Source organism: Chaetodon trifascialis, chromosome 10 (assembly GCF_039877785.1).
Source record: "Chaetodon trifascialis isolate fChaTrf1 chromosome 10, fChaTrf1.hap1, whole genome shotgun sequence".
Lineage (NCBI taxonomy): Eukaryota > Metazoa > Chordata > Actinopteri > Chaetodontiformes > Chaetodontidae > Chaetodon > Chaetodon trifascialis.
In genome coordinates, this window is record NC_092065.1 from 23,716,707 (window position 1) to 23,738,312 (window position 21,606).

Sequence of the window (21,606 nt, forward strand, 5' to 3'; positions counted from 1 at the left end):
ATGCAGCTGATGTTTTCAAAGTAAAGACCACTAAGTGCCACAAAAAAAAAATAGGTAATTGCAAGGATCTGAATACATGATGCAAAATATTCGAATACATGAAAATAATGTGCTATCATTGCATTTTATTGGAATTTGTTGTCTGTGCTCATGATTGTGTGTGTGTGTGTGTGTGTGAGTGTGTGTGTGTGTGTGTGTGTGTGTGTGTGTGTGTGTGTGTGTGCGTGCGTGCGTGTGCACGCACAGCTGAACAGGTGTGCATGATAATGATATGGCTATTTAGGATGGTACGATGTCTATGCAGGCTGCATAGACAGAGCAGAGCATTAGCAGAACAGCAGCAGCAGCCTTCTGTTGTGTCTTCACAGGATATGTTAAAGCACACTTCAGGTCAGGGTTCAGGTCACCTGCTACACAGGATGTGTTCAGGCACAGAACTGAGTATAGACTATACACAGTTTGGCAGCACATACGATTTCATTCAAAATCTTATTTATGTTTAAAATGAGCATGAATGTGCTCAGTAAATTCAATGGCAACACAGTGATATTCTTTTCTCTAAGTGAAAGTTTGAATGTTTCGCACTTGAGAAAAGGTCAGCATGGACATCCAACACATGAGAATTCATAATCTAAGGAAACAAAATATCTACAACAAATTTAATGTAAACACTGCAATTATTCCCTGAGATAACCTGACACTGACAAACGTTTTGACATAACTGTGGTGCCAGATGACAAGTTCATAGGAATAATTCTATGACCTCCGATCTGGAGACCCCTGTCTGCATGCAGACAATGTGTCAGACAGCTGGTGATAGTTGCATTGAACTATATTATTGTTCCAAATATTTTTCTATTAATAGAAATATCATGGTCACACGGAAGCGGTTCAGTGACTTTGTGTTATGCTGAATGATGATTAGTGCATGATTATTATTGTGCATTGGTGGGACTCTCCAAGAAAGGAGTCAAATCGGTGGCTACAGGGAAGAAGCTGCTGGTGTGTTTGTTCAGCTGTCTGTCTGTCTGCTCAGCTATCTGTCTGTCTGCAGCTGTCTGTCTGTCTGTCTGCTCAGCTATCTGTCTGTCTGCAGCTGTCTGTCTGTCTGTCTGCTCAGCTATCTGTCTGTCTGCAGCTGTCTGTCTGTCTGTCTGCTCAGCTATCTGTCTGTCTGCAGCTGTCTGTCTGTCTGTCTGCTCAGCTATCTGTCTGTCTGCAGCTGCAGGTGTGTCTGCGGCTGCAGGAGGGCAGAGCTCAGAGAGTCCAGAGAGGACGCACTCTGTACTCAGCTGACAGTGGAAAACACACAGGGTGAACATGTACGTCCACTGATCCAGTGTCGGGGAGAACAGTGCAAAAATACACAATAACACACTAAAATTGAGGATGACGTTAATTATGATGGGTTAATGTTACCAATATTGTTTATACATCTCTCCGCTGTCTGCTTTGGTGCTGTTTTATTCTGCTGTTCAAGTGGCAGTTGTTTAATTTCTGCCCAATATTGCTTGTTGTTTCTCGCAGGGTTTCCATGGCTCGTTACTTGTTTCCATTGTATATGTATGATTGATTATGAATGGTATGCACAGGCCACAAAATCTGTACAGATGAAACTTGTTGGTTTGAACATCAGGGTTGTTCGGTGTCCTTTGTTCTCTCAGAGCTCTGTCAAGATGGTTTGCTATTGGCCAACAGTTAGCTGGACAAAATTCACCAAAACTGAACTTGAGTTCCACTGAAATTGCGTTTGTCATGAAGTTGTAGTCTGAAATTCTGGTGGAGCCAGGCCTAATGAGCTGGAGTGAGTGCACCATCAGAAATAAAAGAAACTTATTTAAGAATGAATAATAAGATGGATTCTGTCAAAATAATACGTCTTTTATTTCTGAGAGTAGATTGATTATTTTGTCTCTCGTCTGAATTCAAGCCTCACTGATGCAGGCTGACTGAGCAGGTTACCATGGTCGTGTGTTTTAGCCCGAGCAAGCCCCATGGGACTGAAAATCCAGGGATATAAGTGCAAAGCTGGCTTGCAAACACACTGAGAGCGGGCGCTGCGGTGCGCCTTCCTCTTCAACCACTCATTCATGTGACAAAGTGGAGGCAACTGAGCTTTCTGCTTTCTTCATCTCTTTTGCTTTCCGCTCAATAGCATCAGAACTGGCTTGAAATGACTCTGGGGAATTCAAGAGCAGTTTGTTGAAGTTGATCCTGTGTGTGTGTGTATGTGTGTGTGTGTTTACAGTCCTGGCTGAAGACATCAAGTTGGTTAATTATTAATGCTGTCAGTCTGCTGTGGTCAGAGGGTCAGTGAAGCTAACTCCAACGCTTCAGAAAAGCCATAAAAGCTAAATGTGGATAAGAAAACTGTGAGCAGGCATGTGTGTGTCAGAAAGTGTGTGCATGTGAGCGTGGTTGTGAATCTGCTATTTGTGGGGACATAAATCTGTTTATGCAGTCACACTGCGGGGACTTGCCTTCCTTCTGGGGAAATAATACAAATCCCCATAATGTAAATCATTCAATTTTCAAATGAAGACTGGGATTAAGGTTAGGGTTAGGCAAGTGGTGGTTATGATCATGGTTAGGGTAAGTCTCCAGGAAATGGAGCTAAGTCTATATAATGTCCCCAAAAATGATGGAAACATGACTGTGAGTGAGTGAGTAAGTGTGTGTGGGTGGGTGGCGGGGGGGGGTTCCCTTAGGACTGTGGATCTTTTAAAGAAACACAAATAAACCATTAGTCTGGATCTCAGACCCGGCTGCTGTAGTCCAGTGCTGCTGCTAATGGCTTCAGAATAAGACACAGCTAGGGGAGAGGGAGAGTGAGCCTCAGTGTGTGTGTGTGTGTGTGTGTGTGTGTGTGTGTGTGTGCGTGTGTGTGTGCGTGTGTGTGTGTGTGTGTGTTAGTGCAACACAAATGGCTCTAGAGACAGAAAGCGAGCTCCTCTAGCTCCACCACTGTTGGTCACTGACCTCTCACCAACACTGCCCCTCCTGTGGTAGACGAAGTGTGACAGCTGGCGCTTCATTTACTTCTGCAGCTTGATGCAACGCTCAGTAAAACATTGAGTGGTTAACTGGAAGAAATGGGAAGAATTCTGCTTTGAGGAGGCAGCCAGCTAAAAACACCATGTGGACTTATGGTCTAACTAGAATTATCGCCTTGCAGTTGTATGCCTGGTCAAGCAGTCAAGTCGACAGTTGAAGTCACAGTGACCTTAACCTTTGACCTTTGACCACCAAAATTGAATTAGTTCATCCTTGAGTCCAAGTGAACATGCCAGATAGAAGAAAATCCCTCAAGGTGTTCCTCAGACATCAGGAGGAGCATTAACTGCCTGCACAGCCCTGACTGAAACACAGAAACTACACACTCAGGTACACACACATACTAAGAGGGGACAGACCATTCATGCTGACAGACAACGCTGTTTTTTTTTTACCGAGGTGCAGAGGACTGAGAGATCACATGGTGCAACAACAATCACCTGAAAGACCATATTCGATTCAAATATGGATGTTGCTGCAAAGAAGCTACAGATTGCACAACATGGACGCTTCAAACACATCTTCAACCGACAGCACAGAAGATCTGTACAGTCAGCACAGCTTCAAGGTGGACACCCCTGATTAGATAGAACATAAATTCTTGAGTTAAGCCCAAAACATGTCTTGTGAAGTCACAGTGACCTTTGACAATTCACCCTCGTGTCCAGGTGAACAGCTGTGCCAAATATGAAGAAATTCAAATCTCAGGCACTCCTGTGATATCATTCTCCACAATAGGAGGTACGTATGTATGGACGGATGGACAGACAACCTGTCCATCTTTGTGGTTTATTCTATAAAGATTACACAGTGCCCTTTATGAAAAGCACCTCAAAGCAGACCTGGCGACTGCTCTGCAGGTTTCTATTCAGCAGTTTATGTTCAACTTGCACCACCCGTCAGTAAGAAAACAGAATTTCTACTTGCTACTACAGTGTGCTATTTTTTTTCAGGAGGAATTATTTGTGTGTGTGTGAGAGGCAGGGTACACCCTGAACGCCAGCCGATCGCAGGGCAACATACAGAGACAGACAACCATTCACGCTCACACTCACACCTAAGGAAAATTAACCTAATGAGCATGGTTTTGGTTTGTGGGAGGAAGCCGGAGCGCCTGGAGAGAACCCACGCATGCACGGGGAGAACATGCAAACACAGAAAGGCCCCGCCCGACCCGGGGATCAAACTGGCGACCTTCTTGCTGTGAGGCACGTGCACTACCTGCTGCACCACCGCGCCGCTCATGGATAAATATCTCAGGGAGAAATAATCTGTTACTTTACACTGCAGTTTTTACTTCCTTCCTTTTTTAACAGGCAGCCGTCACTGTCAAACATGAGTGTCACATGGGGAAAACTGCAAACATGACTGAAGTCAATCTGCATGATAACATAATCTAAATGGATACTCATTATACATTAGTTGGCCTTATTTTAGATGGAAATGTCATTAGAGTAGCTGCAGAAAATCAGACATGTTCATTAGAGATGAAATAATATTCCTGGGGTCCTTGTCCTAATGAGAATCACCAGACCTCCACTAGTAAAAATAATGATGTCTAGAGAGCGCTCGTGTCGACAGTCCTCAGTCCAGTACTGGCGACCCATGTTAATAGTTAACAAGCTGGCTTCAGCCTCGCCAGTGTCCATTACATTTAATAAGCAATGTTAAACATGCTAACACATCTCTTATTAGAGCTAAACTGAATCTTAAACTCCTTGAAAAGAGAGAATAAACACGCAGGATCTGACAGATGCTAATGCCTGTCATAGCTGATGCTAGGCATTGCATTTACCCAGACAGTGATCCATTTTGAAGAGCTTTATCTCCTGACCCCTTCAGCTGAATACCCGTAGATTTGGCTTCGACAACTCCACGTGAATGAGAATGAATCAGTCCAGCATGTGTTTTAGCGAGCTCTGTTTCTTTAATGAGTGTGGGCTGGAGATTCAGAAATAGAAACAGATCAGTGAATGGAGCCACCTCTCCCTCTTCCCTCTCTCTAAGCTAGGTGCCTCTGTTGTGGCAATCACAGAAAAACATGTCAAGTATACATGAGGGTTATGCAGTATTTCTGTTATGTAATTGTTTAATTTTTTTTTTTTTTTACTGTACCTCAATATGACTAATTTAGATTCTCCTTATTTGTATTTCTGCAGTTATTTCTGCTTTAAATAAAGACTCTTTCAAGAGAAGCTTTTGTACACACTGCTGTATGTTGTGCTGCATGTTTTTACTTGAACATTGTGCTTTTGAAACGTCTTTATGTTTAACTTAATCTATTTCAGTTGCTGAACGAATCAGACATGTGGGTTGTGATTCTGAGGTTGAGGACCAGGCTACTGATTTCTTATACAGAAATCAAATCCATCACAGAGTGTGGGCCTACATGAAAAGCTCTCCACCTCTGCTGCATCAGAAAGTGGTTGGTTTTTATTTGTGCAGACATCAGCCGTGAATGGTCAGTTGGTTTTGTCCACCAGGCAACTATTAGATTTTCTACCGACATTCAAGATCCCCAGACGATGAATCCTCCTGACTTTCGTGAGCTGCCTGAGTTTTTGTCCACTCCCATCATGAGGTTGATATTTATGTGATATGTCTCAATAACCATAAAATGGATTGCCATGAAATTTGGTTGAGACATTCAGGTTCACCCCAAGATGAATTGTAATTCTATGGTGATGGTGCACTTTTAATAGAGCACCATTATCAGGTCCAATTTTGAATTTGTCTAATACTTGGTTTTCTGACCAAATGTGACATCACCATCAGTATCAGCAGTACTTTGTGTTTAGTGCTAATTAGCAAATATTAGCATGATAACACATTAAGCTAAGATGGTGAGCATGGTAAGGATTTTAGGCCTGCCTGCTAAACATCAGCATTGTCATTGTGATCATGTTGGCATGTTGACATTGTCATTTAGCTCAAAGCACCACTGTGCCAAAGCACAGCTCACAAAGATGCTAGCATGGCTAGCATGGTCTTGTTTTTCTGAATTATTCACATTTTATCTGTTTTCTCTTGTTTTTCATGGTAGGTGATTGCATGAATCATGTATGACTGTTATCATCATGTAAGACTGTTTCATTTGTGGGTGTTTGCTTTGTAAGAGTGATATCAAGGAACCCCAGCTTACATCTACAGAAATGCATTGTACCGATACACAAAGCAGCCCGTACCTCTATGAGTGGGTGCCAGTGTGCAATGGGTTTCCGGGGATATGTCAGCATCTCACTCCAGTGGTCTCGCCCCAGACTCTCGGCCTCATTGCCTACCCTGCACACCCCGATCACTTCATTATGTCCGACCCTGAAGGACGAGAAGAACAACAAACAGAGACTTCAAAATGTTCCGTCACAGCCTAATGTATGTGGATGAAACTGATATACTGTATGTAGGTAATATACTAACCGATCATAGTCCATGACAGCTATGAGCAGGCTGATCTGGTCGATGTTCTCAGGAGGAACATCAAACACGATGGCTTCATTGTACACTGGGTTCAGAGTGTTACGCTTGGTTGACGTCTTCCTCTTCTTTAGCCTCCGGCCCTCACACATCAGAGACACTTTCACATATGGATCTGGAGAAAGGTAACGTGGCTGGTTCAGTAGAAATCCAGAATGTATTGGCATTGAAAGCCATGCAAGAAAATAAAACATTGACCAATAACAGAGCACTATACACCTTATGTGTATATTTGACTACCGTATCCTCTCAGTGGAAACATTGCACTGTCAGTCAGCACCCACCTGAAGCTCCAGTGATATCCATAGCTTTGAGATTTCTGGCTTTGATCATGGTGATGGTGAGCCTGCCAGCGGTGGGGAGATAGCACAATGAGAACATCAGCTCTCCCAGGTCCACATTGTCCTGTAAAGAAATATGTTACATCTTTGTGTTAGTGTTTTCCATTCTCCTACTGTCAGCATTTTAAAGGCAAGCTGTGATTTGAAGAAGTGAAGTGGTCTCCATCATATCAACAAGAAAACCAAAAGTTTAAAAAAGAAATATAAATTAAATAAGTTTTATCTTGTGACCTTTGGACCAATGGACTGACAAATCAGGTAATCCTTTGCAGAAACATTGCTCTGTAGTGCTACTGATAGTTAAAACAACAACAACAACAACAACAACAACTAAATCTCAGTGGAAACCAAAGCACTTGGCTTGCCAGATAGCAAAGAGTGTTAGACATTGGATTTCTAATGTTAAGCTTGAGGAAAAACAATTACAGTTAATCAATGAAAACAAAGTAAGTTCATGTTTAATAAAGGTTAAGTAACAGTTGAATCAATCCCTGGAAATCAATGGGTAGATTCAACAGAAGGCACATTAGAATATGTTACACAAGGTTTTGCACCTCATATATGGATCATGTCTGTGAGACCTTTTGAATCACATCTGCAACGTGCAGCTACAGTATGACTCACCATTAATTAGCATGTTACTGTTATTTGAATGTCATTTAAATGATCTGCAAACTGGTTTTGCATATTTGGATACACTTATGGAATTTGCCATGAACTCCTGTTTTCCTCAGAGAAAATCCCTGCTTTCACAACGCACACACAGTTGTGCACATGCCAGGCTCTTTACCCAATTAACACGTCTGAAAATAACGTGTGATGGTGCGAGAATGAGTCGTGTGTTTATGAGACGAGCTCCTGCAAGGTTTCTTTGAGAGGGGACTGATTTCTACTTTTATGCTTTCTCCCACACATCAGGCTGCCAGAGTTTCCTGTTACAAAACAGGAATTTGTACACAATTTTGGAAATGTAATCACAAGGGATTTAAAAAGAACATGCACATGTGGTTCCAGCTGTTTCTGCAAAGGCAAGTCATTAAAATCAATTACAGCTCTTACTCTAATATAAAAACTTTCTTGCTAAACTGAATTCAGCTGTTTATGTCCCCACTGATACAGTTGCATGGCAGGTTAACACAACTGTCCAATCAGTGATTAATGCACAGGATGTTAGTGATTTTGCACTTAGTCTTTGTCACAAATAACCAATTAGCTAGAAAGCCCAGTTAAAGGTCAGATGTCGTGGTTATACTGGAAAATCATTGGATCGTTTAAACGTCTATATGTGCTCCTTCTGGTGCTGATTAAGATTAACCAGTCTGTACTGGCAGCACACACACACACGCACATACATACACATTAGGATGTTACTGCTCTGGGTCTTGTGCTCAAAATCACTGAAAATCAAATTGAACAAAATGAGCTGATTCATCATGGATGTCAGTATCTACATGCCTGCAAGCACATAAAAACACATGTACTCACATGATACACACACACACACACACACACGCACACACACACACGGTTGTCCAGGATCCATGACATTCTGACTGAGCGATGACTTAATTCATCACACAAGTTGCTGAGGCAGAATCCAGCGCTGACACTGCATCATCATTGTTACTTTGAGCCTCGGGCGTTAATAATGTACAGCTTATGATGTCTCCAAGGTGTAACACACATATGAATTTTGCAGGAATTCACACACTGATATACACAAACAGGCAGGCACTCGCACAAACAAGCAGCAAATTCTTTAGCTCTCCACAGATAATGTGATATCCTTCTCCCACACACACACACACACACACACACACACACACACTCAATCAGCACATTTCAGTTTTCAGACTACAGAGTGCCACTCACTACTCTTACAGTATGAGCACTCAAATCAAGCCTGCGGTCAGGATTATGGTCACTTGTGCTCAGCCAATGAAATTAGACCGGTGCTCTAAAGCACCCCAATAAAGCAGAGAGTGTGTGTGGACAGTCCATCTTCTCCAATTATAATACTAGCACCTTCCCTCCCTCAGGAGCAGCAAGGCTTTATCTACAAACCTCTTTCTTGCTTTGTTTTAATGATAACAGGCTTCAACCTAGCTCAATCTCTCTCCTCTCTCTCTCAGTCTTTCTTCACCCTCCTTCTTTTTTGTAGTTCACTGTGTGTGTGTGTGTGTGTGTGTGTGTGTGTGTGTGTGTGTGTGTGTGTGTGTGTGTGTGTGTGTGCGCACAGCTTCTTGACAGTGCTCTGTTTAACACGTGTCACTATGAGGTTAAGTGATAACTTAAACAAAGACCATGGCAGACACTTTATGACAGCGATATATCCCAGAAATCCTGATGAATCTACTGATCCATCCCATCTCTATTTCCTGTTTTATGCTGAAAGAGCTTCTCTTCATGTGTTGTGATTTGTTTTACTTCCTGACATTGTCCCTTCCCTCCCTTATGATTGTGGATTAGTTTCACCTGTCCCTGGTCAGCCTCTTAGACCCCGTTTACACTTACACACTTTACACACGTTTTCATGCAGTTTGGCCTCTTGTTTACATGCAAACAGAGTTTTTTTCATGGAAAATGTTCATTTTTAAAAACTCCGGCCAAAGTGGAGATTTCTGAAAACGCCAGCTATTTGTCGGCGTGTAAACTGGGTTAAATGGCGTTTTAGGTTCCGTAACGTCACAACATATGACCGAATACTTAACATCATGTGAGCAACCTTGTTTACACTCGCGCCCATAGGTTTGGCATAGTTATGATGCACTCGACGGCGTATTTATCCGGGTCCATGTAAACAACAACATTCTTGGAAACAATGTTATTTTTGAAAACAGAGGGGCCAAAATATCCTTTTTCCAAAATACCCTGCTACGTGTAAACTTAGGCTTAGTTGTCAGGTCAGCGTTTGTTCCCTTTCCCTGCATTTGTTTCCTGCCTGTGCGTACCACTTTGTTGTTATTTTGGTAATCTTTATTTCTTCTCCCCTTGGGGATTTTGTCCCTGCTTGTCTTTGCAGTTCTTCCCTGCCTGTTTTGTTTGTCTGGATTCAGCTTTGGTTATTAAGCCTTACTTTTTGTTATTCAACCTTCCTGCCTCGGTGTTCAGCATTTGGGTCCTTTTGGAGCTACCAAACCAAACATCCCGATCCTGCCCTGGAGCCAGCTTCTGGGAATCCCTCCAGAGGGAAGCGTGGCCTCTGCTGAAGGAGCACCTCAGAGCTGCCCAGCTCCTTGTAACTCTAAGCTGCCCAGTGCGATAGAGGTCCCTCTGCCCAGCGCCCAGGATGACGTCTCTCTGATTTCTGAGTCTGAGTTGGCTGACATCTCAGTTCCTGAGCCTGATGTCTTTTCAACACTGGGTCAGCAGACGTCACTTCTGTTCCTGCTTTCTAGTCGGTGATCTGGCCAACACCTGATCTGAGCTGCAGCAGCCTCTTGCTCCTGTGGTGCAGTGATCCGCTGAGCTGGACCTGCAGCCGTTCCCTGATCTACAACAGTCTTCAGTGCCTTGGTGTCTTAAGAAAACAAACCTGGCTTCAAACATTGTCAAATGCGTTTAAGAGGCTGATAAAGATGTCGATTTCTACAGGAACAGACGTGTTTATTTGCAGGATTATACTAATTTAATCATGTTATTCAGCAATTTGGTTTTGCACAAAGTTAGGGAGGCTTATTTAAAAAATACTGGGCAAAACTGAAGCTGCAGGGGAAAAGACACTGTGACGATCATTCTCTAGTGTGGCTCAAGCTCTGAAAACATTGGTTCCTATAGTTCTCATAATGCAACTCAAGCATCTTTTATTTGACCCTTTGCCTGGCAAATCCTTTAAACTCAGTTTTGGCAGACATTGGTATCTACAAACCAGTTTGTAGCGTTGCCTTTATTTATAAAATTTGCTTTATCAAAGCCCAAGATGACATAAGACATAAGTTTTCATCCATCCATCCATTATCTATACCGCCTATCCCTTTCGGGGTTGCGGGGGGCTGGAGCCTATCCCAGCTACAATGGGCGAGAGGCGGGGTACACCCTGAACCGGTCGCCAGCCGATTGCAGGGCCACATGCAAAGACAGACAAACATTCACACTCACACCTACGGACAATTTAGAGTCATCAATTAACCTAATGAGCATGTTTTTGGTCTGTGGGAGGAAGCCGGAGTACCCGGAGAGAACCCACGCATGCACGGGAAGAACATGCAAACTTCACACAGAAAGGCCCCGCCCGACCCGGGGATCGAACCGGCAACCTTCTTGCTGTGAGGCACGCGCACTACCTGCTGCGCCAATAAGTTTTCATTTCCCTTTTATTTTCAAAACTGATAGAGGTGGAGTTAGCCATAGGTGTTGGTTTAATTTCTAAAAAAGAAATTAATTTGTTTAGCACAACAACAACAAATGCACCCACAGCCTCACGTACATATATAAAATGTACGGTGGGTACATAAAACTGCAAAGAGTTCTAATATTTTCTATTTTACAAATGCAGAACTGAAATGAGTTGACTCAGTTGAACAGTATGAGGACAAAAAGCAGGCATGAGATTTTGCTCAGCTCACTTAAATGCTGAGAGATCCTGTTACACAATGGCCAATCAACAGTACACTATATCTGCCTGGCTGAACATGGTGGAAGTAAATAAATCACTGCTGAGGCTGTATAGATGAACATACCCTGGCAGAATCAGGTTAGGCTACAGGATCCTTCAAAGCTCTCAGCAAGGAAGAGTGAGGCAGTTATACACAAAACTGTGTTGTTAGCTGATTTGTAATGTAGTATAAAGACATCAGACTGAATATATTGCAGCTTTCAAACAAAATGTTTAAATACTCCAAATCTGGAAGTCAAGTGGCTTCTCATCAATATCACTGTGCATCTATTTTTTATATACTGTATATGGACATTTGAACCAAAATAGCTTAGAAAAGTGATGTAGAGCATATCATAAGTTTATCGCTGATCCTGCACATAGCACAGCATTAAATTACTGCCGAATTGTTTCCAGATGTTGGCTTAATTGCTTTAAACAAACCAATTGACTACTGAAAAGTGTTGATCAGCTTCTAAACTTTGACGGATGTCATGATAATTATTGAATATGTTTAGCATCTTAAGGTTTGTTTTAGCATCTTAAGGTAAGCTTGGGAAGTGTGCGTCAGATGATCCCTACCACCCTCCTTCAAGCTACAGCTTATCAAACCTTACCAAAAAGACTGGGGGCAGGAGGAAACAGCTATCCTGGTTCTCTTTAAAATTCAGTTACTTAGTGAGAGTTAGAGGTGTTGGGATGGATATTTTAGAAAAATGCTGTACACTTAATACAGCATGTTCAGGATCTCCCAGTGACTCAGTTTACCATGAGCACCCAGAGAGTCATATTTCTCACTTAGTGAATAAGGGCAAATGGGAGGACAAGTGCCTGTTATATTGTACCATTTTTCATTGTTGGGAAATAGGAGCCCTGCTTACTGAATTAACCACACATACACATACACACATACACATACACATACACATACACATACACATACACATACACATACACACATACACATGCTGACCCCATTTATCAAGGCCCTGAGCACAGGCCAACCAGACTGTAGTCAACAGTATTAACTGGCCCTGCAGGAGTTGCAGGTTACAATGTCTCTGAGCTCTCCATTGTCTGTCTGCCAAAAAATCTTCCTGATGAGAATGAAGGCAGGAACGTGCATTTAAATAATAATAGATATCCAAAAACACAGTGAAATTCAACTGGGCAACCTTTGCAAAACATGTGACTCTAGACTCATGGTGACATGATTACTCACAGGGTGAGTTGGTAAAGTACAGATAGCAGACTTCAGACTTGCAGCTTGCAAACTAACTGAATACCCCTCACCACACCCTTTCTTTTCCAAGTGTGTAGGAGAACCTATGGTGGCTGTTAAACACACTTTGTAGAGCCTGTGTTTGGTGTGTCCTTTCTGGGCTACTGTTGAAGCATGGCAGACTTTGTGAAAGAAGACCCTCCCTTTGTATAAAAAACAAATTCTAAGCCAGGGGTGGGAAACATCTGGCCTCCAGGCTGTATACACAAGACTGTTTGGTCCACCCAGCAGGGCAATTCATAAACAAAAAAATACAAAAAACAGAATAGTAGACTCACACATTCTTCTGAGTAGTACTTGAACACAACACGCACATAGCGGTTCATATCACAGTGTATCATAGCGACTGTCAATATCTACAGTAAGTGGCTGCGGAGATGTCATGGTTTCCAGGAGAAATTGAGAAACGCTCATTTTTGTTTGTTGGAGTAAAAGGCGAGCCAGTTAGTTTGTGGGGATAAGCTGGCAGAGATGGAAAAGGTCAATCTTGAGTGTCATTACAAGTACAAACATGCTCAAGTGGAAATGCTGTGAAAACAAATGTGCTTGGATAATAAGATGTTTGCAGTCACGTGACATTAAATTCAGACAGAGGGCCAGAAGCAAAAACTGCAATCAATGAGGTGAATGAAAGTACTTACTTGGCTAATTTATATGAAATTACGAGAGAAAGGTATACACTGAAAATCAGAACATATGTTCGATGTGACCCTTGTGTTAAAAAGGAACGATTTTTTGATGAACTGAAAGATTTGCTGCTATTGAGGCAGTACATATAACCACTAGCTGGTCACTCAGACATCGTTCTATTCTAGAAAACAAATGAAAGCAGACTGTCGTTTCAATGCCTTTTCAGTTGTGAAAATGAAATGCAATTAGTTGTACACAATTACATTTGGGAGACAGAGACACAGTTTGCTTTGCAAGATAATTGGCTCTTACCAGCAATCTAGATTTCTTGCATTTAGTATTTGGACCAAGTCATGCACAGAGGACACTGCCAAGCATTTTTCTGCTTGCTTTCAGCACATTAATTCTGTCTCAGTGGAGTCTCTGTCAAGTTGTAAGCTGTTTTTTATGATCCCCTCCAATCCATCAAAGGGCAGCGCCCAAAATTCAGCAACTTCACCCTTAACCCTAACCCCACAACTCACCGGCAGGTTTGAAAGCGGTGTTTTCTTTAAGAGATTACCAAAATTAGCCCAATTATCATAGCCACATTTTAAAATAAAATAAAAAAAAGTTTATTTTCAATTTTGCCAGACATACACCTTTTGTACTGTCCAGATGCTGTAAAAAAACATTCAATTCTGCATTCCTCAAGCAGCTGGAAAGCCTTGAATGACTACTACTGCTTGGATATTGATTGTCTTAAAATGTATTGCATGTGGACCCCTAATTTTTTCCCCCCAATACTGTAAAAACTTGTGCGCACATCATTCCTCCACATGGAAAAACAGTCTTGTCATGGTGAACCTGAGCTTGGAGTTTATTAACACACACAAAAGGGATGTGCCGATTTTAAAATTAAACACTAAAAATGTGTTTAAGTAAGAATGTCAACAAGTTCTGGCATTACAGGGTTTTGTCCTTTGACTGATAATGTACACTCCACTGGAGTAACATAATTAATTTTTCTATAAGCATGCAGCTCAAAAAATATGTGTACATTACAGTCCAGTGCATATGGCCAGGGATGGCTAGAGGCTCGGTTTGTGCCTGGAGCCATGATTAATGCACACAGACTGGAGACTGGACCAGCACAGGGTCCTTCCCTGTGATCCCAAGGGAGGTAACCTAGTTCTGCTAGGGATGCTGAGAGGGAGAGAGAGAGTAGAAACTTCACATTTAAACATGTATTTAGACTCCCCATACAGATGCACAATGCTGGGACTTAAACACAAACAGAAACACATAATTTGTAGTAGTGTGAACTTGTGTTGTGAAGAGCATTTTATTTTGAAGGAACATTTCATATGTTCCTTAACTGTTGTAATATGCAAGTATCCATCCATCCATTTTCTATGCCGCTTATCCCTTTCGGGGTCGCGGGGGGGCCGGAGCCTATCTCGGCTGTCAATGGGCGGGAGGCGGGGTACACCCTGGACCGGTCGCCAGCCGATCGCAGGGCACATACACACAACCATTCACACTCACACCTAGGGGCAATTTAGAGTCATCAATTAACCTAATGAGCATGTTTTTGGTCTATGGGAGGAAGCCGGAGTGCCCGGAGAGAACCCACGCATGCACGGGAAGAACATGCAAACTTCACACAGAAAGGCCCGACCCGGGAATCGTACCAGCGACCTTCTTGCTGTGAGGCACGCACACTACCTGCTGCGCCACCGTGCAGCCCACAATATGCAAGTATGTTCATTTGAAATTGTATACATTAGTATAGGAATGTAGGCGCTTTCAGTGTTGTTGGTTCTAAGGCCCCGTTTACACGATAACGCTCGCGGGTGAAAATGACAAAATATTTTATCGGATGTGGCTTTCGTATAGACGGCAACTGCGTTTTTCGGGCTTAAAAACGCAGTTGCCGTCTATACGCAGAGTGGAAATTTTTTAAAATGCTCCACCGTCGGTTTCCCGTCTTAAGGGTAAAAACGCAAAAGTGTGCTCCGATCTGCCAGAGCCATCCCATACATTCTCTGGATCTGCTCCACATCGTGTGTGTATTTACGTCAAGGCTTGTGTATGCATGCAGATTTCCCCCCAAAAAAACGCTTGTCTAAATGTGGAATAAAAAGTGAGAACGTAATGCCACTTTTGACTTTGAAGAGGAGGAACTCAAGAAAGACTACATTGCTATTTAGAATAAATTTGATGACTATTTTGTCCAAGATGGAACTTAATGCATAAAAGGTCATGCTTTTATCAAAGGAGCCAGCTGCCCAGTGACAGCAGAAGAATACCTGCTTCAGGGATCTATTTGTAATGGGTTGTATCAGGATCCAAGTGCAGTGCTGAACTGGGAAACACGCAAGTCTCTTGTTCCTGGTTTCAGGAATCATTTGGTTAGACAAGCAACAAACAGTCTCACCGATTATCAGGTTCAGAGGGGGCAAGGCGAAAGATGTAGTCAGGATCACTAAGCAGAGGTCTTTACCAGGAGATAGGAGAGCAGCAAAGGTCAAAGGCAGGCTGGGTCGATAACGGGAAATCTGTCTGCTAGTAATTGCTGGAGACTTGCATCAGGGCTACTCCAAGTAGTGAGACGGTTCATCCAGTAAGGTTGGACCGCTTATGAAAGGAAAATACCAGTCAGGTACGTCTTCAAGGTGAGAAGAGAGCTGACAGAGTCACTGTTCTCTTGAAACAACAATGAGAAACAATGACAACACCAGGTATTGTGAGCCAGTGCCACGATCTTATGTGGTGGACACGGGTCAAGGGGATAGGGTACAAATCCCCTCTGGATTGTGAGGAAATTCTTCCTTGTTAGGAAAAAGGACAGACACACAAAAAAGGGACCTTAAAATAAAAAACTGTTAAAAGGAATAAACTGTTCAAAGAAAAAAGACATTATAGCCAGATTTAAGTGTTAAAGTCGTGTTATGATAATGTTTCAAAATATGTCTTTGAGGGGGAGATGTGATAATGGAATTTCCAATGGTAACTGGTACCTTGAAGGTATTGCGACGCATGTTGCCAGACTTCTAGGTATGAGACATTAGTGTGTGGAAAAATACCAGGAAGGACTGCGTGGATTTTTTCTGTCTTGACAGCGTGAGCAGTTTGCTGAGTGTCTTTCTTCATAGTTAGATGTCAAGCGAACATTACAGATGGGGAGCTGAGGCTCCAGGAATGCAGATTGGAGGGCTTGGCCACAATTTAAGAACAAATGTTTAACCAACACTGACAGCAACATGGCTGTGTGTGTGTGTGTGTGTGTGTGTGTGTGTGTGTGTGTGTGTGTGTGTGTGTGTGTACAGTAGAGCACAAATCAGAGTTAACGCTGTCGCTCCAGAGTAGAGAAGAACCAAATAATGATGGCTAATTCGGAGGTTAGAGAGAAATCAGTTTACAGTGAATTGGATAAATGTTACAAACTATAGTTTAGAAATTATGGTTTCAGTGTGTTCAAAAATACATTAGTCCTAATCTGTTATAAATACCCCCCCCCCCCCAAAAAAAAAAAAAAAAAGATTATGTATTTTGGACGCAGGAGACAGGACAGCTATAGTCCACAAGTTGGATGCCTCAGAGGAGGTTCTAACCCATTTACTGTAAACTGACCTTATTTAGCTGGGAACTCTGGTGGATGGAGTTAAAACAATATTTGTGAACCAACAAGATCTGTGTGTGTGTGTGTGTGTGTGTGTGTGTGTGTGTGTGTGTGTGTGTGTGTGTGTGTGTGTGTGTGTGTGTGTGTGTGTGTGTGTTAAGAGGCAGGAGTGTTATCCCACCAGGTCTTAGCGTGGCTGTAGTTAGCGATGCAATAACAGGTCAGAACTGGCGTTGTGCTGGCCCTGCTTACGATTATTTTCTGGCTTTGAACTTAATTACTTGATGAGGAGCAGCTGTGTCGTTGGTTTCAAAGTTTCAAAGTGGATGCAGCGATGAACGGTGTGAATGAGCCCATACAGTGATGTCTGAGGGCCTGAAGATCACAACCATCCAATATTGGTTTTTGGCCTTGTCCTTTATGTACAGAGGTTTCTTCAGTTTCTCTGGACCTTTCAGTGACATTATGTACTGCAGGCAATGACATCTCAAAATTATTTTGCAATTTGACGTTGACAAACATGATCCTGAAATTGTTGCATTATTTGCCAGTGCAGTCTGTCAGAGAGTGGTGAACCCCTCCTCATCTTTACTTCAGAAAGCTAACCTCTCTGGGATGCTCTTTTTTACCAAATCGTGTCACTAACCTGCTGCCAGTTAACCTAATTGACTGTGAGATGTTCCAGCAGGTGTTTTATTATTGCATTTCACATCTTCTTTTCTGGTCTTTTGTTGCCACTGCCAACTTTCGAAATGTACTGCTGGCATCAATTTCTAAATGAGGATATCATTTTCAAAAACAATGAAATTTCTCAGTTTCATTTGGTATGTTGTCTTTGGGCTATTTTTAATTAAATAGGAGGTTTCAATGTTTTACAAATCATCACATTCTGTATATATGTATATATATATACATGTACTGAAAACATCTTTAAGTTTAGGGTTATAATGATTGAGTGGTGATATTAGATAGAAAATAGAAAAATGTCCCCACAACTGCTCAAGTTGCCATGAGTTGGAATGAGTGAGCAACATGAAACTCGGCCAAATAAGTGCAAACGATGTGCAAGCGCCTCCCAAGAAATATGAGTCCAGTCAGCCAGATGGTGGCACTGTAAGGCCCAAAGATTCAATTTTGGAAAAGACACTGTAAGTGCAGCTCAATGTGCTATACAAAGAGTCTCTTGGACCATAAAAGTTCATCTTAATGCATTTTCTGCCATTTGGAAGTTTTGAGAAGCAGTAATATGAATGTAATTTGTTGGGCTTACACCATGGGTATACTTTGGCCATCAACCAAAGACACTGCAGTACACACAGACACTACACAATAACTGTCTAATGTCTAACTGCAGAATCACTTAAACCACAGTTCAGGCCTACAGACACTCTATAGATTCCTAAAGATTAAAAAGCACATGCAATGAGTATATATTAGATTGTGTGCACCAGCTACACATTTTAGTTGTCATAATATCATGGAATAATATTGCTCATCTATACTGTACCTGATCTGAGAACAGAATACTTTTACAAGGACAAATATAGTTGTTTTCATTCCTCCATCCAAGCAGTATAACAAAGACAAAGCACAAGAAACATTGATTAAATTAGCAGTCAAGAGTGCCGGCTTCATTTCTTCATGTTATTTGTTTTCTGCTGCAAAGTTTCAGTGAGCCTTGTATTCCTGCCCTTGACTCAGTTGTCTACCTGACTTGAGCATCTGTTCTTTCAAAAGGTATATAGGCACACAAGAAGACATCAAAATGTTCGGACTATTAATACAAAACAACACATAGATGCACACATACACACACAAACAAAGGTGGAAATAGTTATATTTCCTTATGAGGGGGAGAGCTTCATAATGATCCTCGGAAAGAGCATTGTAAGAGCTTTTCGGAAATGACAGGTACAAAATAAACACCCCAGAAGTGCTGATGAGACACATACCTTAATTCGAACCCCTGTCATGACTTTATGTGGATACTGAAAGACTCATACAAGTCTTCACCTGTTTTTATAGTAGTACATTTATGTGAAGCAGTGCCATTGTCTGCTGTTTCTCGCATAACTGCATAACTCCACAGACGACAAATCTGATTGTGGAGCTGTTTATGGTTGCCATTCGCTATGTTTTCTGATGAAGCTACTCAACCTACTCATGCTTCTGCGCATTGCATACTGCCCACTGACTCCAGAAAAAAAGTGTTTCCATCCCAAACTGAGCCACACCAGGCTGCCATCATCACTCAACAAGACAGGGGAACCATGAGGAATTCCCTGGCAGGATGATCTAACTTCTTTACTGAGTAACTCAGTGTACCAATGCTGTAGATTTATCCAAGTGAATAATGTAGAATAGACAGTGTCGCTGTATCTCTGTCAAACCAACCCCAGTCTTATATCAGCGTAGATCTGGGTCACTACCCCCACGTGTTTCCTACTGCTTTCATTAAACATTAACTGTGTCTAAGTATATTTTTATGTCTCTGCCACTTGAAACCACAGATGAGTTCCACTTGGAGAGGAAATGAGTTACGTCCATTAATATATCTTCTTCCCTCTGCTTTAGTAGCAGGATTTTACAGGGTTTTTTGCTCCTTTTGATTGTTTGAGCATATTCTGGCCACACTGAAGAAAAGACATGGGATTTAGGCTGGTATTGATACTGCTGGTCTGACAGAACTTCAAATGCATCCAACTACAAGCATGCTACAGCATTGTGGTCAGCTGCTTGTAATTAACAACCTGTCATGGTACTGACAGTAACAAATGCAAACCTATACACTATATCATCAGTGGTGTGAATGAGAAGAGAAAGTCAGATAGTGCTATAATTAGAAATAAAAATTGGTATCTCACCGAGGTTACATATTGTATGTCCCGGCACAGCTTTGTCTCCCGAGGAAAGTCGGCAAGGTCCAGGAAGTTGTCCACCACCACTTGACCGATCAAATCGTGGCGAGAGAACCTGTCAAAGTCGTAGACACTGAAGTGCAGCTTACGGCTCGACAACTCGGCGTATGCTACAGGAAAGAGAAACACCTCATCGAACACTGGGTTGAGTGTCTTGCGGTGCACCTTGGTTTGGTGCTTGGTTTTGCGGTCAGGCAGCAGATAGATCTTGACGTAAGGATCTGAGGTCCCTGAGAAGTCCTTGGCAGGAAGGTCCTGGGCCTTGTGGATCTTCACAATCAGCTGCTCAAGGTCAAAGTCAAACTTCAGGACGAAGCTGAGACGGCCACATGCGTCAGTGCGACGGCCGTCTTCTGCGTCCACAGAGCGCTGCTTGTAGAGTTCTGGTTTGATTCGGCCCAAACCAGACAGAGACTCCTGGCGCTGGAACTGAGCAGGGTTGAAGTCCGGATTGGACAAGTTCATCTGACGACGGATGGAGTTGTGCCTATAACGTAAAATTGGGTATGTCAAGATCATTCAAATCATTTTAAATGTCTATATTGGCTTTGCTGAGTCTCTGTTGCTGTAAGGCAACTGCTGTAGGGACTGTGTTCCCTCAAGCTTTATGTTTTATACGCTGTCAGATTATCTCTGAGCCCAGAGGTCTCAGTGTCTGTGTGACTGTGTGAGTCTGTCTTTAACCTTCCAACACCAACAGTTGGATAGTAGTTTCAGGGATTGATGTGTGCTTACCGTACAGATGAGGTAGGCTCAGTAATCTGTCTCTGGACTCTGTCCCTGGCCAGAGTGTGGACCTGGTTTTTTTCCACCTTGGTCTGGGTCTCCAGCGGGATGTCAGGTGATGTGTGACTTATCTTTAGGGCTGATTCTGGGACAGCCACAGCCAAAGGGGGCCCTGAAGGCTCCTTCATACAGCCATCCTCGCTGTACTCCCTTTCCTCCCCATCCACCTGCACAGCAGACGTCAGTGTTTACAGCGTCAGTTGATTCTATTGTAGAAATGCTAATTTGGGAAGGAGAAATTAGGTTGGGGTCCTTGAGGAGTTACAGTGATAATAAGTAGGTGTAGCTTTCTCTGGCAGCCATATTCAAAGTACTGAGGCTGTGATTAAACATACAACGAAAAGATCAATGTCATATCTCTGTTGTGTTGACTACTACCGATCATCTGGCCACTGATATATTGATTGTCACCTACTCCATAACTTCCTGTTAAACCACTATTTTTTACATTTCTGCTTGTGTTCAAATTAAAGAAACATGGTTTAATGTGCTAGTTAGTGAGGTTTAGAGGTGTATTTCTTAACTCTTAACACTTCTTATTTCAAACTAAGATCCATATTTACCATAGAGATATTTATCAAAATGCTCATCTAACTGCAGTGGAAAGTGAATGAAAACTATTCCTTTAATCCTGGTGATTTGGCAACCCTCGTGGCTACCGGTGGTAACGGCAAGTGAGTTCTAATATGATACAGTAGGGAACAGGTTTTGGTTTGAAATCACACATGTATCAACCACTGGGGGCAGTAAACTGGCCTTGACCGGCTAGTCTGTCAGAAATGCAAAAGAGGAGCAACTTGTGTGTCTCACGGTGTCCCAAATCCATAATACATACCAATTCTTAGCAGGTTGTGAGTATAGAATATGCCTTCTTTGGAAATGTGACAAAATAAATCATGCTCAAATGAGCGAGTATACATAAT

At 42.3% G+C, this 21,606-nt stretch overlaps 2 protein-coding genes across 2 annotated transcripts in view; one reads left to right on the plus strand and one right to left on the minus strand.

The window, feature by feature from the left end:
* Positions 1 to 21,606, plus strand: part of LOC139337292 (protein C19orf12 homolog) — a 344,772-nt gene that overhangs the window by 13,594 nt on the left and 309,572 nt on the right. The gene's annotated exons all lie outside the window — the stretch shown is intronic.
* syt9b (synaptotagmin IXb) overlaps positions 1 to 21,606 on the minus strand; it is a 44,968-nt gene that overhangs the window by 4,551 nt on the left and 18,811 nt on the right. The window contains exons 3-7 of the mRNA XM_070973123.1: positions 20,633 to 20,850; positions 19,844 to 20,384; positions 6,813 to 6,933; positions 6,472 to 6,643; positions 6,240 to 6,369 (exon numbers count right to left, since the gene is read on the minus strand). Coding sequence (XP_070829224.1) covers positions 6,240 to 6,369; positions 6,472 to 6,643; positions 6,813 to 6,933; positions 19,844 to 20,384; positions 20,633 to 20,850 — 1,182 coding nt within the window. The remainder of the gene's footprint in view (positions 1 to 6,239; positions 6,370 to 6,471; positions 6,644 to 6,812; positions 6,934 to 19,843; positions 20,385 to 20,632; positions 20,851 to 21,606) is intronic.